This window comes from Hordeum vulgare, chromosome 6H, assembly GCF_904849725.1.
Source record: "Hordeum vulgare subsp. vulgare chromosome 6H, MorexV3_pseudomolecules_assembly, whole genome shotgun sequence".
Taxonomy (NCBI): domain Eukaryota; kingdom Viridiplantae; phylum Streptophyta; class Magnoliopsida; order Poales; family Poaceae; genus Hordeum; species Hordeum vulgare.
Genome location: NC_058523.1, coordinates 559,622,260 through 559,636,798, shown reverse-complemented (window position 1 = coordinate 559,636,798; position 14,539 = coordinate 559,622,260). Strand labels below are relative to the sequence as shown.

Below are 14,539 nucleotides of genomic sequence, written 5' to 3'. Positions count from 1 at the left end.
GTGGTGAGGTTGCAGCAGCGGCTAAGTATTTATTTGGTGGCTAACTTACGAGTACAAGAAATAAGAGGGGGAAGATCTACGCATAACGGACGTGAACTACTGATGATCAAATGAATGATCCTGACCACCTACCTACGTCAGACATAACCTCACCGTGTCCTCGATCGGAGAACGAACTCACGAAAGAGACATTCACGGTTACGCACACAGTTGCCATATTTTAATTAAGTTAACTTCAAGTTATCTAGAACCAGTGTTAAACAAAGTTTCCACGTTGCCACATAACCGTGGGCACGGCTTTCCGAAAGGTTTAACCCTGCAAGGGTGCTCCAACTAGTCCATCACAAATTACCACAAGCCGCATAGAAATCCTCAATCACGAAGCTCACGATCTCGTCGGATTCCCTAGTGGAAAACCTCAACTCTGAGATTACCCAAAGCATCACCGGAATCCCGATGCACAAGATATTTCGTCAAAGGTAAAACTAATCCAGCAAGGCCGCCCGACGTGTCGACGATCCCGATAGGAGTCGCGTACCTCGTTCTCAGGACACGACGGATGGGTCACACTAGGAGAACCCAACCTCGGTTTGCCCCGCGGTGGCCTTGTAGTCTGCCAATTTGGACCAACACTCATGAGGAGCACTGGCCCGGGGGTTGATTAAATTCCTCGGGTTAATTACTCCCTATGCAGTTCATTAGTTATTAGGCAAATGTAGTACCAAAGTTGGGCCTTTCCAGACTAGCTTTAATCTAAAACGAATTATCAAGGGGGTCCCCATTAGAACCCCGATCGTGTTAGGAGCGCTCAACTATGGAACATAACACCGGTAACCGAAAACTAAGGGGGCAAAGGTGGAACAAAACACCAGGCTAGAAAGGCAGAGCCTTCCTCCTTTTACCAAGTATATAGGTGCATTAAATTAAATAGCATTAATATATGGTGATATGACAAGGAACCCATACTTTCGCATGGAAGCATCTGCACCTGCAACTAGCAACGCTAACAACAAGGTTAAGCAAGCAGTAACATAGCCAATCAGTGGTTTGCTAGGTTGAACAGGTTGAGGTTAACATGGCATTGTTGAGAGGCTGATATTTAACAGGTGGTAGGCAACGAGACATAATCGATAGAAGTGATAAAACTAGCATGGCAATGATAGTAATGGTATCTGGGGAAATGGTCATCTTGCCTGAGATCCCGCTTGGAAGAAGAATGACTCCATGAAGTCGGCGAACCAACGTAGTCGAACGGGTCCTCACATTCCGACACGCTTGCGGAAGTCTATCGGAACGGAGCTACCGGAAACAAACATCAACACAAATATTCACCATACAATGCACAGCATGATGCACAACCTAATATGATGCATGATCAGTTCAACGATGCAAGGGATGGCATGGCAATTCACCTCAAGCAAACTCTACACATTAAGTGAAGTTCGATATGCAACGGGTTGCATATCGACGAAACTCCACGATTAATTATTTAATTCACTCTGATTATTTAACCCGCAATATTAAATGTTGTTTTCATGGCAAGGGTGAAGCGATGGTCCTACACGGCATCCTAGACGGTTAACACGCGGGGCAAAGAGTGGAGCTACGGCACAAGAGGCATGCAACACAATATGTACATGCCATGAATGCGTCATGCATGCGAGTTCATAACACGGGCAAGAAGGGAAAGAAACAGGTGTCGCCACGGCGAGCGAGAGGGGACCATGGTGGCACGACGGAAACGATGCCACGGCAACGTTCCTATCCCGATACTCAATGAGATATCGGTGCCACGATTTGGAAGCGTGTGCGGGACCGGTAAATAAGACGGGGTGATCCCGTATCTCGGGTTCCCATGTGTCGGGCAGAACATAAGAGGACAACGTGCAACGGGCAACATACGGTGCAACAAACGATACAACTCATACAACCCTACACACGGTCACGACAACGTCTCAACATTATACCTTCGAAGCGTGCATATCGGAGGGGTTCGGGTGGTAGCGGACCAACGGTCGTCATGGAAGTCGTGGAAGTAGTCGTGCACGCGCCGGTAGTTGAAGTAGTGGTACACGGTCTTCGGCGACGGTTACGGTCTTCACCTCAGTAGTCGAACACGGGTCTTCGGCGACGTCGAGGAAGACGAACTCGTTTCTGGGGGTCGTCGAGGGCGTCGTGGTACTCGGCGAGCTCGTCGAAGACCCACGAAGGTGGTGATCGTGCACGCGACGACGGAACGTGACACAACAACAACTGCACAGGAAGGCATCAGCGACAGCGGCAACACAGCAGCAACAACGACAGGCAACAGCTTTAGGCACACAGACAAGCCCCTAACACGAGCTAGTAACAGCATCTAAGCAACGGCCAGCAAGAGCAAGCTAGCATGAACTAAGCAGCAAGCAGGCAGCAACCTAGCCTAGCAGCAGCATAACTAGCAGCAAGCCTAGCATTGAGGCAGCAGCACATGACAACATAGCATCGGGCTACAGCTACCGCAGCGCAACAGGCAAGCTAGCAGCAGCTTCGCTAGTAGCTACAGCAGCACATCAACATATACAACAAATCGATTACAGGCACTAGCAACCCAAGCAGCAGCCAGCATCGCAGCAACTCAGGCAGCAGCAAGGCAACAACTACATCGGCAGCATCAGCCTCGGCTAGCAGGCAACGGCAAAGGCCAGCGGCACGGTGACGGCGGCAGGAGGGGCACGCACCGGCGGCACTGCGAGGGAGGAGCGGCGACGATCAGCTCGGGCATGGAGGCGAGCGCGTGGGGAACCTTGGCGGGCGACGCACCGGGTCGAGGGGAGGCGAGCTGATGCCATGGCGAGGTCGGGCACGCGGGGCTTCGGGCTGGGCAGCGCGCTGGGCACGGGGAGCTGGGGGCGCGAAGCGGCCCGCGGGGAACGGCGGCGCAGTGCGGGGGGACGACGAGCCGAGGGAGGATCGGCGACGGGGCGAGCACCTCGGGGAACCGCGGGCACGGGCGACGGGGAGTGCTGCGCGGCTCGGGGCTAGCGGCGAGGCTGTGCGACGAGCAGCGAGGAGGCGGGGCTTGCAGCGCTGGCATAGGGAGGAAGAGGGTTCGGGGCAGAGGAGAGGAGAGGGACGAGGGACGAGGGAGAGGGGACCGGGGGTGACGGCGCTAGGAGGGATCCATGGAGGAATCGGGGCTGGGAGGATGGAGACACACAGGGAGAAGGGGGTCTCGGTAGGGCAGGGGGAGCTGGGCCTGGGCCAGCTCGGCTAGGCGTGCTCCCTCCCCCTATTTGGTTTTCTTTTCCTTTTTTTTCAAGAAAAACAGAAACTCACAAGAAAAGGTTTTTAACGGAAAAAAATTAAAATAAAGAAAATGTCTTTTAACTACTTTAAAACGTACCCCACTATAAGAAATAGTTTTGGGCATTTTAAAAGAAATAAAAATGAAACCTTTTTTTTAAAGAATTAAAATAATACCCTTTCTGTTTAGATAATAAACAAACCCCTTCTTTTTAAATAAAAGAGTCTCTAGTTTTTTTAAAAATAACAAAAGGAAAAAAATGAAGCAAACCCAAGGGTTGCCCCCGCATTTAATAAAATGATTTTTTAAAAAGAAGACGAACCTTTTAAATATGGGTTTTAAACGAAGACTTTAGGAAAACTACAAAAACGAGATAAGAGGGGAGAGGAGGGGGAGCTACTATCGCTCTACGACTCGGTGATCACTCGAAGCACCACACGCGACAGACGATGCAAGATGCCATGCATGATGCGATGATGCAAACTACATGATGATGCAACAAATAAAAATAATCACACGACGGAAACGAAAATAAAGGGGAATCTTGTGAAACGTCGGTCTCGGGCTGTCACACTAGCTCTGGAGGAGCGACTAGTATGAGATGTAAACACGTCCACGGACTGAGCACCGTGGCAAGAAAGCATAGCTGCACACTTGTGGAACCTTGTATTAAACTTTTGCGACAACACAACACACTGTGTTAGACGCAAATAACTAATCCATTAAGACAAGCATTTGTAAACATGGTTATATCTCCACCGTGGTCCGGAGAGCTCTCTTAGATAATGCACCTCCTGGGGATGACTTAGTGCTACATTGACATTGTTCACACACAAAAGGAACTCTCTCTCGTGCAATTCATTTACACAACAAACATTAATATTTTAAAAAGACAAGGTAATGCAAGTTAGTTCAGGTTAATTCAATTACCAATTCGTCATGCATGGGTGCGTAGTCAACTTGACTCCCTACGGTCTCTCGCACATCCATGTTGAAGGAATGATAACCTTCTGCAGCTGATGGGTCTTCCGACACCAACTCGGACCACTCCACTTGAGTCCAACCGGGCTTAAGCTTCAACCGGTAACGGTGCCCATACCACACAAGCTATTTTTGGTATGTTGAGTCATTGCGGGGTCTATTCTCTAACTCCACTAACGTCTCTCCCTGATTCCACATTGCTATCTATTGATTGTGTTTGTTCGCCCAATCCGATATATCCTAATTGTTCCTTCGACTGAACCTACAAACGTTCGACGTTTTAAAGTATTAGCAAACGTAGACTTTCACAATGCTAGAGTACAAACCTCATAGGCATTTTTGCTCACCTATGTAGCTTTGTGATTGTCTCCTTGCTCTCCTCAATTGGAATACCTTGTAGTTTTCCAAATTGCCTCGCAACACGGTCTACAAAGTGCCACTCGACAGTGTAAAAGAATATCATTGGACACCTCGCCCGCCAAAGAAGATTATCACGCGTGCACATCTCGTTGAGGTTGAAATCATAATCATTCTCATAAGGCCATCAAAAAACCTACACTAGGGTGAGCTGAGATATTAGGTACACATTCTCATAAGGCCGCCAGAAAACCTACAATAGGAGGAGTTGAAATGTTTGTACCTCCTCAGTAGTTAAGGTGTCCAGCTCGTTAACATAACACTTGTATCGCACATGAGAGCTTCCGGTGTAAATAGACACCTGATCCCAACAATAGACAATTGTGGGGCGGCGATATGGATCTTGATCATGAAGCCCTTCATGAGGTTTGGGGGTTTGGATTATCGTTTTTTTTATCACGGGCCGTCCAACCGACAACCGCTCCGACATCCATACAGAGAGGCTTCACACAAACCTGCACAATGAAGATGTGTCTTCTGTCCTCGTTGACGCCCGATCCAACTGCAATTAAACATACATGTTAGCAATATGTGAAGCATGGCAAATGAAAGATAAATGTCTCGAAATAGTTCTTACCTGACGATACAAGTATGCTAGTGCTGCTGAACCCCAGCTATACTGAGTATCCACTCCGTGAGTAGCTCCAAATACATCCAGAGGGATGAGTTCCCAGTTGCGTCTGTGAAGAGCACTTTGGTTAGTACGTACCAAAGATAGACCCGAGCATACTGCTGCACAACCATCTCATCGGCATCCGCAGGGCACAGGTTGTTTGCTCATGTGACTTCTTTTAGCCGGGAATGCTTCACTTTAGAGCTACCAGCCTTGCCTGACAAAGGAAGAGGGGGCTGAACACCAATTAAATCACCAAACCGAGCTCGACAGTTAACGGCACTAACATGACCCGTAACAGCTAAGCCGTTGATAGGAAGGTCGCTTATCATGGCCATGTCCTCTAGGGTCATCGTCATCTCCCCACAAGCAAGGTGGAAAGAGTGTGTCTCGGGCCTCCAACGATCCGTAAGTGCGGTGAGCGCTGCATGGTTCATCGGTGGTGGGGCTCGCCTGAATTGCAATACAAAGGGGAGAAGACCCAATCTTGCAATGTACGGCTCGTATCGCACGTCGTACGGAAAGTCATTCGCACCATGACCCTTCATGCGCATAGCTACTACATGCTGCAAAGAATGTGAGCTTCATATCAGTACGAGAAACACACAAAACACGAATAATTGAAAGTCTTTGATTAAGTCTTCTTATCTTACGATTCTCAATGACACGAGCACGGTGCTCTCTATCGAACTCTTGATTAACCCGTCATACCAAGGGCTATCATCATCCACCATCCTACCAAAACATAACATACATCAAATTTCATCATCTCTTTTGCAAAAAAATAAAATGCCAACAATATGTTCATCTATATCATCATCCAACATATTAAAAAAATGTCAACAATACGTCCATCTATATCATCATCCAACATATTAAAAAAAATCCAACAATATGTCTATCTATATCTGTCAAAATCTACAATTACACAACTATATCATCTAACATATCGAACTACACAAAAAATAAAATGACTCAAAGGCCAAAATAAAATCTGCCTAAAATACTGAACTACACGAAAAACTATCATCTAACAACTACACAACCATATCATCTAAAATATTGAACTACACAAAAAATAAAATGACCCAAAAGCCAAAATAAAATCTGCCTAACATATTGAACCACAAAAATTTTTTTATCATCTATCAACTACACAACTATATCATCTAACAACTACAAAACAAACCCTAATACTAAGACAAAATCATCTAATCTAACATAACCTAATATTCAAAATACTCTCAAAATAAGATGTTAATTTTTTTGAAAGGATTGGGGGAGATTACCTCAAGAAAGCTTGGGAGATCGGATATATGAATTTTGGTGGAGGAGGGAGTAGATCAGGGGGGAGGGGTGAGGGGAAGAGGGGGGGGGGCGAGAGATGAGTTCTGGTGGAGAAGGAGGGAGAATATGGTCGGGTGGGGCGGGCCCGAGCGCTGCGGAAGTTACCCGAGCCATACGCCAGGGTGTGCGGCGTCTGGGTCTGGTGATCAGGCGCCAGGGTCTCTCTGGCGTCTGGTCCTTTGGCACGTCAACCGGCCAACGGAGGGAGGGAGGATCGAGCGGGCCCGAGCCAAACGTCATTGTCCCTGATGTCTCCCGTGCAACCCAGACGTCAGGGATGTTGGCGTCACCTAAACAAGTTAGATTGGATTTTATTTTTTAAACTTAGGTCAGATCTGGATTTTGTTAGGTTTTTAGATCAAAACCAAAAAATTGTCCGCCACATACAATGAAATTGCTCTAGTCTACACAAGTGCTTCACTGAGTAGGACCTCCTCCGTGTTTCTGCAAGGGAACAGCCTCCGTGCCAATCTTAAATACTCTATTGAGGTTCAGGCAAGCACGTTGCAGAATTTAATCCTACGGCAGCTTACTTTTGACCACTGCTCACTGCTCCGTGATACTACAAAGATCAAGTCCATGTGCTGCCTGCACATACAATACAGTGGGCAGTGCTGCTGAGATAAACATACTAGTACTAGCGGAGAAGAACACACTTGAAAGAAACCGTGGGAAAACGGAGAAAGAATCACTTATTACTTGATGCATGTGTAGCTGGCCTCCTCATCAGCCACCTGCCATTGCTCTCCATTAATTAAGGCCTCCCCCAACCCTATAAATCCACGCCTACTGCTCGCACTCCATTCACGGTTCTCCAAGGTCAACAAGAGTGAGTGGGGAGAGAGCTAGAGATAGAGGCCGCGCGCCATCACTACCATGGATCGGCAGCTGCTGAGGACGGTGAAGCAGGCGACGATGGACCACGCCGGCCTCATGTACCACCGTCTCGTGGGCCACATCCCGCACCTCCTCGCGGTCACGCTGCTCGCCGTGGTGGCGCCGCAGCTGTCGACGCTCACGCCGGACAAGGCGCGCGCCCTGTGGCTGTGGGCCACCGTGAACGCGCCGGCGCTGGCCATGGCGTGCTGGGCGGCGGCGCTGGCGGCGTACACGTACGCGTCGTCGCGGCCGCAGCCGGTCTACCTGGTGGACCTGGCCGGGTACAAGCCGCCGGCGGAGCTGGAGGCGTCGCGCGCCAAGACCATCGTCCACTTCCAGCGGTGCGGGCGGTTCAGCGAGCAGAGCATGGCGTTCCAGAAGCGGATGCTGGAGCGGTCCGGCCTCGGCGAGGCCACGCACTTCCCCATGTCGCTCATCCGGCTGCCCGTGGACATGTGCGACCGGACGGCCATGGAGGAGTCCCACGCCGTCATCTTCGGGGTCGTCGACGAGGTCCTCCGCAAGTCCGGCGTGGCGGCCGGCGACGTGGGGGTGCTCATCTTCAACTCCAGCCTGCTCAGCCCGACGCCGTCCTTCACGTCGCTCATCGTCAACCGCTACAGGTTCCGCGACGACGTGGTGACGCACAACCTCAGCGGCATGGGGTGCAGCGCCGGCATCATCGCCATCGACCTCGCCAAGCGACTGCTCCAGGTACGTACATACGGTGGTGTACGTGCGCGAGCACATGCACGCTCACTGACTCACCGACACCGCCTGTCTTAATTAGGTATAGGTATGAATGCGTATAGCGAGTGCATTGGTGGTGCATGCATCGCCAATGGCTGGTCCTCTTGGCCGGCCCCCGTATGCATGCATGCATGTCGTTCACTTCAGATCATATGCGGATGGAATAAATAAGCACATCGATCTTTCTTGTGTCACCAACTATGGCACTAGATTAGCAATCCTCTAATAATCGCCCTTTTTGTTTATAAAGTTTATCTCGAAATTTTAGTTTTTTGGTTTTATATAAGGCTGGTGTAATGGGTAATATCATATACTACTATCATGCATATGATACTAGTGTATGATACCATAACCGTAATGCATAGTATTTATCATATGTTAGTATCATAGAGTGGTTTATTTATTGTCATGCAAGACACATAGTACCACAACATTTAATATGATACGGTATCATGACATGACACTTAATCCTCTCTTTCTTCATTTAATTTTATGCCACATCATCGAAATTGGCTAGTTGACATGCATGATACTACATACTCCCTCCGTCCCAAAATAAGTGTCTTAGAGCATCTCCAACAGTCCGTATGTTCAATCGTTGGTATAAGTATCCACATCATCAACCAACGCACATCATACAAGCTCTTCAATAGAGTGTATGTTAACCGTATGTAAAATAACTAAGTGGGTCCATTAAATGTTGAAGAAATAACCATGTTTGCCTCGGAGCTTGTGCATGAACCGTTGCTTCAAGTTCATACGGTTTCATTCTCTCTCTTCTTTTATTATGTGCCATGTCATCAAAATCATCTATGTGGCAATTTTACCAACGATGATCATACGACCATTGGAGATGCCCTTAAGCTTAATACAAATTTGTACTAAGGCTAGTACAAAGTTGACATAATTTTTTTGGGACGGAGGGAGTACTTCTATTAGGGACATCCTAAGTCTCGGTTTCATTGCTGCCATCACATTTTCAGATTTTAAGATGCATATAGCTACGGACTAAGAGAAAACTCATCAATGCATGTAAATTTGTTCGGTTATTTGTTGGTCACGTATGCATGATTACATTTAGTAATAGATTGGTAAACACAATTTTTTAGAAAACTGAGTGCATTAATTGAGTACTTTTGTAAACTACTCCTATAAAAACTATCCCGCTACACTATTTATTTTTATTGGTACTAAGAGTAAGATTTTTTATGGCTAAGTATAAGATGGGCGCAAACCCATATCATGCATATCTTCACAAAATATAAGGTTTAAGCCATAATGTAAGATTGATGAACATATCATGCGAACTACTCTATATGTTTATTTTCCTGCCATAACGTACTCTACATAACTGAGATTCTACTTGGGGGTATATCTAAATAAATAACACGTACTCTACATAACTGAGATTCTACTTGGGGGTATATCTAAATAAATAACACGTACTCTACATAACTGAGATTCTACTTGGGGGTATATCTAAATAAATAACACGTACTCTACATAACTGAGATTCTACTTGGGGGTATATCTAAATAAATAACACGTACTCTACATAACTGAGATTCTACTTGGGGGTATATCTAAATAAATAACACGTACTCTACATAACTGAGATTCTACTTGGGGGTATATCTAAATAAATAACACGTACTCTACATAACTGAGATTCTACTTGGGGGTATATCTAAATAAATAACACGTACTCTACATAACTGAGATTCTACTTGGGGGTATATCTAAATAAATAACACGTACTCTACATAACTGAGATTCTACTTGGGGGTACGTATATCTAAATAAATAACAAACACGATGCAGTGCACATCAACGTCGAATGATTCTAGTGAAATATGCTTCGCCGATTAAATTCCTACAGGAATCAATAAATATGGCAGCTGGCTACCACACTATGAGGTTCCTCTAGTCAAGACAAGTGCTTGAGAGATAGTAGTGTACGTGTTTCTGCCAGCGAACAGGCCATGCATGTCTCCATCTTAAATATTGAGGCTCAGGCACCCACATGCCAGAATTTAATCCTATGGCAGCTTACTTATTGACCATCGCTCACTACTGTCCCATACAGTGGCCGGTGGACCAACGTCGGGTTAGGCGCTCACCACTTTTCTTTTAGTACTTCCTCCGTTTTTCTGCTTGTATTGTATATAAGTTTTGTCCAGAATCAAAACATGTATGAATTTCGTAAAATTATTGATAAATGTATCAGCATTCACAATGCCAAAACAATATTATTTGATTCATTATAAACATAACATATAGTTGCATATTACATAAATTTAATAAAATGTGAAAAAGAAAACACTTGAAACCAGGGGAAAACGCAACTCGATCAGGAGACAGGCTGCCCACCATATCGGCGCAGCAAAGGGACCAAATCGAGAGCCCATGCCCATAAATACGACCGTGCATGCATCATGGTCCATTGCATGGCTAGAGATCCACAGCGTGTACCGGGGGCCCTAGCTTGTTAATGGCGCGCAGCTACGTTTGGGCCCTAGTTAATGCAGCGCAGCGTAGTACGTGTACTGACGTGCCAACGTTGATGATTGTTTTCTGTGGTGTCGCAGGTACACCGGAACACGTACGCGCTGGTGGTGAGCACGGAGAACATCACCCTCAACGCCTACATGGGCAACAACCGACCCATGCTGGTGACCAACACGCTCTTCCGCGTCGGCGGCGCCGCCATCCTCCTCACCAACCGGGCCGGCGACCGGGCGCGCTCCAAGTACCAGCTCATCCACACGGTGCGCACCCACCGGGGAGCGCACGACCAGAGCTACGGCTGCGTGACCCAGGAGGAGGACGAGGTGGGCGAGGTCGGGGTCGCCCTCTCCAAGGAGCTCATGGTGGTCGCTGGCGAGGCCCTCAAGACCAACATCACCACGCTCGGCCCGCTCGTCCTCCCCATGTCCGAGCAGCTCCGCTTCCTCGCCACCGTCGTGCTCAAGAAGGTCTTCCGCGCCCAGGTCAAGGCGTACCTCCCCGACTTCAAGCTCGCGCTCGACCACTTCTGCATCCACGCCGGCGGCAGGGGCGTCCTCGACGAGCTCGAGAACAGCCTCAAGCTCACCCCCTGGCACATGGAGCCCTCCCGGATGACGCTCTACAGGTTCGGCAACACCTCCAGCAGCTCCCTCTGGTACGAGCTCGCATACTGCGAGGCCAAGCGCCGGATCAAGAAGGGAGACCGCGTCTGGCAGATCGCATTCGGCTCAGGCTTCAAATGCAACAGCGCCGTCTGGAGGGCGCTGCGTACCGTCGACGACGCCGGCGAGAACCCGTGGATGCAGGACCTCCACCTGCTCCCCGTCGACGTGCCCAAGGTGGTGCCCATCGACGAGACCTCTTACCAAGTCCCAATAATCTAGCTCTAGCTCTAGCTTGCTAGCTAGCTACCTCTGGCTTTCCGTCGTCAGTCCAGCATTATCACCAATTCTCATCAGGCTTATTTAATTTATTTTAATTAGGCGGTCGAGGGTTTTTACTCTATGTTTTGATTAATAACTTCTTTTTATCATGTACGTAAATCTCAATGAACTAGCAACAAATCCCAATCGATTTATCTACATGCATTAATTAGTGTTGCCGTGGAGATCAAATACTCCATTTTTTTTTATAAGTCATCTTACGAAACCAAATAATCCTAAAACTCTTAGGTACGGTGCATTAACTTTCACCTTATTTCTTATTTTTTAACATAAATAAAGGAATCAACCAATAAGAGATGTATGAGTGTATGTTTTTAATGACTTAAGACTAACCATCACGACATGCGGTGGTGGTCAATTCATCGAATGCAATGATATTAATTAGTACCAGCAAATTAACATTAATTTCTTTCGTTTTCCTCTTCGTCAAGGTAATTAATTAATTAGTGTTGGTCAATTCACACTAGTGGAAAACGGGCTGCCTCTGGGCCGGGACTAAAGGCCCGGCCACGTCGCCCCAATTCTCAATGCTTCCCTCGAGGCTTTAGTCCCGGCCCATAAGGAGCATTTAGTCCCGGTTCGTGTTCCAAACCGGGACTAAAGGGCTACGCGGTGGGCAGTGGTGGTGGCAACCGTTCGTATCCCCCTTTAGTCCCGGTTGGTGGCTCAACCCGGGACTAAAGGCCTAACACGTGGCCTGCCGTAGTGGTGGCAACCGTTGGTATACCTCTTTAGTTCCGGTTGGTGGCTCAACCCGGGACTAAAGGCCCAAACGGTTTGCATCCCGCATCGTTTCGGGCGATGAAAAGCACGAACCGAAGCAGAGTCGCCATTTCTCTGTTTCTTCTTCTCTCTCGCTCTCGCTCTGTGTTCTTCTCCTCTCTTCTTCCCTTCTCTTCTTCCACCATGCCAACTCACTTTGAAGAGGTGCTCGCACATGGCACGACCATGCTCGATGTCGTGTACACGAACGAGAGCAGGGACATGCCGTTTTTTCTTGAACAGTTGAAGGAACGATGGCTTGACGCCGCAATGGATCATGAGAAGTTCTTGGGGCTTGATCTGGAGTACACGGCCGATCAACGCGGTGTTGCCGTCATCCAACTATGCTTCGCACACCATGTCTTGATCTTCCAATGGGCGAGGTAAGTTTTGAGGCTTTCTTTGATCCAAGATAATGACATTGTAAGTTTATTTGTTTCAATCATAGTTGGTTCCCTTCAAATAGTTGTAGTGAAACAATTTTGATTAGTTGAAGGGGAACACAATCTAATTGGAATAGTGTTCCATAATCTGAAAAATCGTATTAGAATCAACTAGTGTTTACTATGTTCCATTGGCATCATAGTTGGTTCCCTTCAAATAGTTGTAGTGAAACAATTTTGATTAGTTGAAGGGGAACACAATCTGATTAATAGTGTTCCATAATCTGAAAAATCGTATTAGAATCAACTAGTGTTTAATATGTTCCATTGGAATCATAGTTGGTTCGCTTCAAATAGTTGTAGTGAAACAATTTTGATTAGTTGAAGGGAACACAATCTGATTGGAATAGTGTTCCACAATCTGAAAAATCTGATTGGTTCAATATGTTCCATTGAAATCATAGTTGTAGTGATACAATTTTATGCGGTGTTCTTTGATCCAAGGTTATGAAAATTGCATATAGCTAGTGATCTCTCTAGGTTCCATTGGATAGCAATATGATATGTCATAGTCATGAAAATTGCATATAGCTAGTGATCTCTCTAGGTTCCATTGGATAGCTATAGTGATCTCTCTAGGTTCCATTGCATATGTTCTATTTGAATCCTAAAGATAAGTTTCTCTTTAGTTGTAGTGAAACATGTTTCCTTATTGCAGCAGTATGTAATATTTGTTCCATTTTAATTTGTTTCTGTTGCAGAAGTGACAAGCATTGTCCAGAACTCATGGACTTCCTTCGCAGCGGCATCACTTTTGCTACCGTTGACATAAGGAACGACAAGCTGAAGATGAGGCACGGCTTCGGTATTGAGATACCAACTGGTTGCCTCATTGATCTTCAAACGGTATTCAAGCTTCGACATGTCAGGACTTCGATGGCTCATATGGCAGTTGCCTTGATCGACGAGGAATATGGTGATATGAAGACCAGTTTCCCAAAGTCTCAGCACAAACTTTGGGAGAAGGGCCCACTTGATCGTATCAACATTGAGTATGCAGCAAAAGATGCATACGTTTCATACGAGTTGTACCGCAAGATTCGAGTCGTCAACTATGGCCAGCGTCACCTCGTGGAAGGTGGACATTCTGATTCAGACGATTCAGACGAGTAGTGTTCTCAACGTCGAACACTTGTATATATATCTATGGTAGCTATTATTATGTACTGTTTGGATTAGTATCATGTACTGCTTGGACCAATTTATATATGTCTAGTTTCTGTTTGTGCCATTATAGTTTCCAAATTTGAATGGTTTAGCCCTTTCTAACTTCATTTGCTACTTTTGAATGGTTTAGCCCTTTCTAACTTCATGGTATCATGCATTTCGACCACATATATATACAAAAAGTCTTCAGTTCAAATAAGTTCAAAAAATGAAATCCCTTTTGTAACAGATCTGTTTTTGATTAAACACAGTCATTTAAAAATGAAAGACCATTAGTCCCACGTGGCGTGCCGCGGAACCACGTGGCGTGCAGCGGAACCACTTTTGTTGTGGGCTGCATAGAGGAGTACGTCGGATGAGGGGATCAAATCTGGGCATGCGGTGTGGTGGTCACATTGTCGGCGGTGGATTCCTTCTTCGATGACAATGTGGGAAGGAAGCTCAA

The 14,539-nt window shown here is 46.7% G+C and overlaps 1 protein-coding gene and 1 long non-coding RNA gene across 2 annotated transcripts; one reads left to right on the top strand and one right to left on the bottom strand.

The window, feature by feature from the left end:
- Positions 1-4,227: 4,227 nt before the first annotated feature.
- Positions 4,228-5,848, bottom strand: LOC123402093. Its single transcript, XR_006611236.1, has 4 exons — positions 5,259-5,848; positions 4,905-5,183; positions 4,612-4,817; positions 4,228-4,526 (listed from the first exon to the last, which is right to left on the bottom strand). It is a non-coding gene; the product is annotated as an uncharacterized LOC123402093 (long non-coding RNA).
- Positions 5,849-7,307: 1,459 nt separating this feature from the next.
- Positions 7,308-11,886, top strand: LOC123402092 (probable 3-ketoacyl-CoA synthase 20). The gene is made up of 2 exons (XM_045095965.1): positions 7,308-8,234; positions 10,859-11,886. The coding sequence occupies exons 1-2, from the start codon at positions 7,518-7,520 to the stop codon at positions 11,660-11,662; spliced, it is 1,521 nt and encodes a 506-aa protein (XP_044951900.1). The 5' UTR covers positions 7,308-7,517; the 3' UTR covers positions 11,663-11,886.
- Positions 11,887-14,539: the final 2,653 nt, after the last annotated feature.

Excerpts from the sequence above, each read along its gene's own strand:
- LOC123402092 (XM_045095965.1), top strand. The coding sequence starts at position 7,518 with ATGGATCGGCAGCTGCTGAGGACGGTGAAGCAGGCGACGATGGACCAC. Across the intron at positions 8,235-10,858 it reads TCGCCAAGCGACTGCTCCAG|GTACACCGGAACACGTACGC; the intron begins GTACGTACATAC and ends GTGGTGTCGCAG.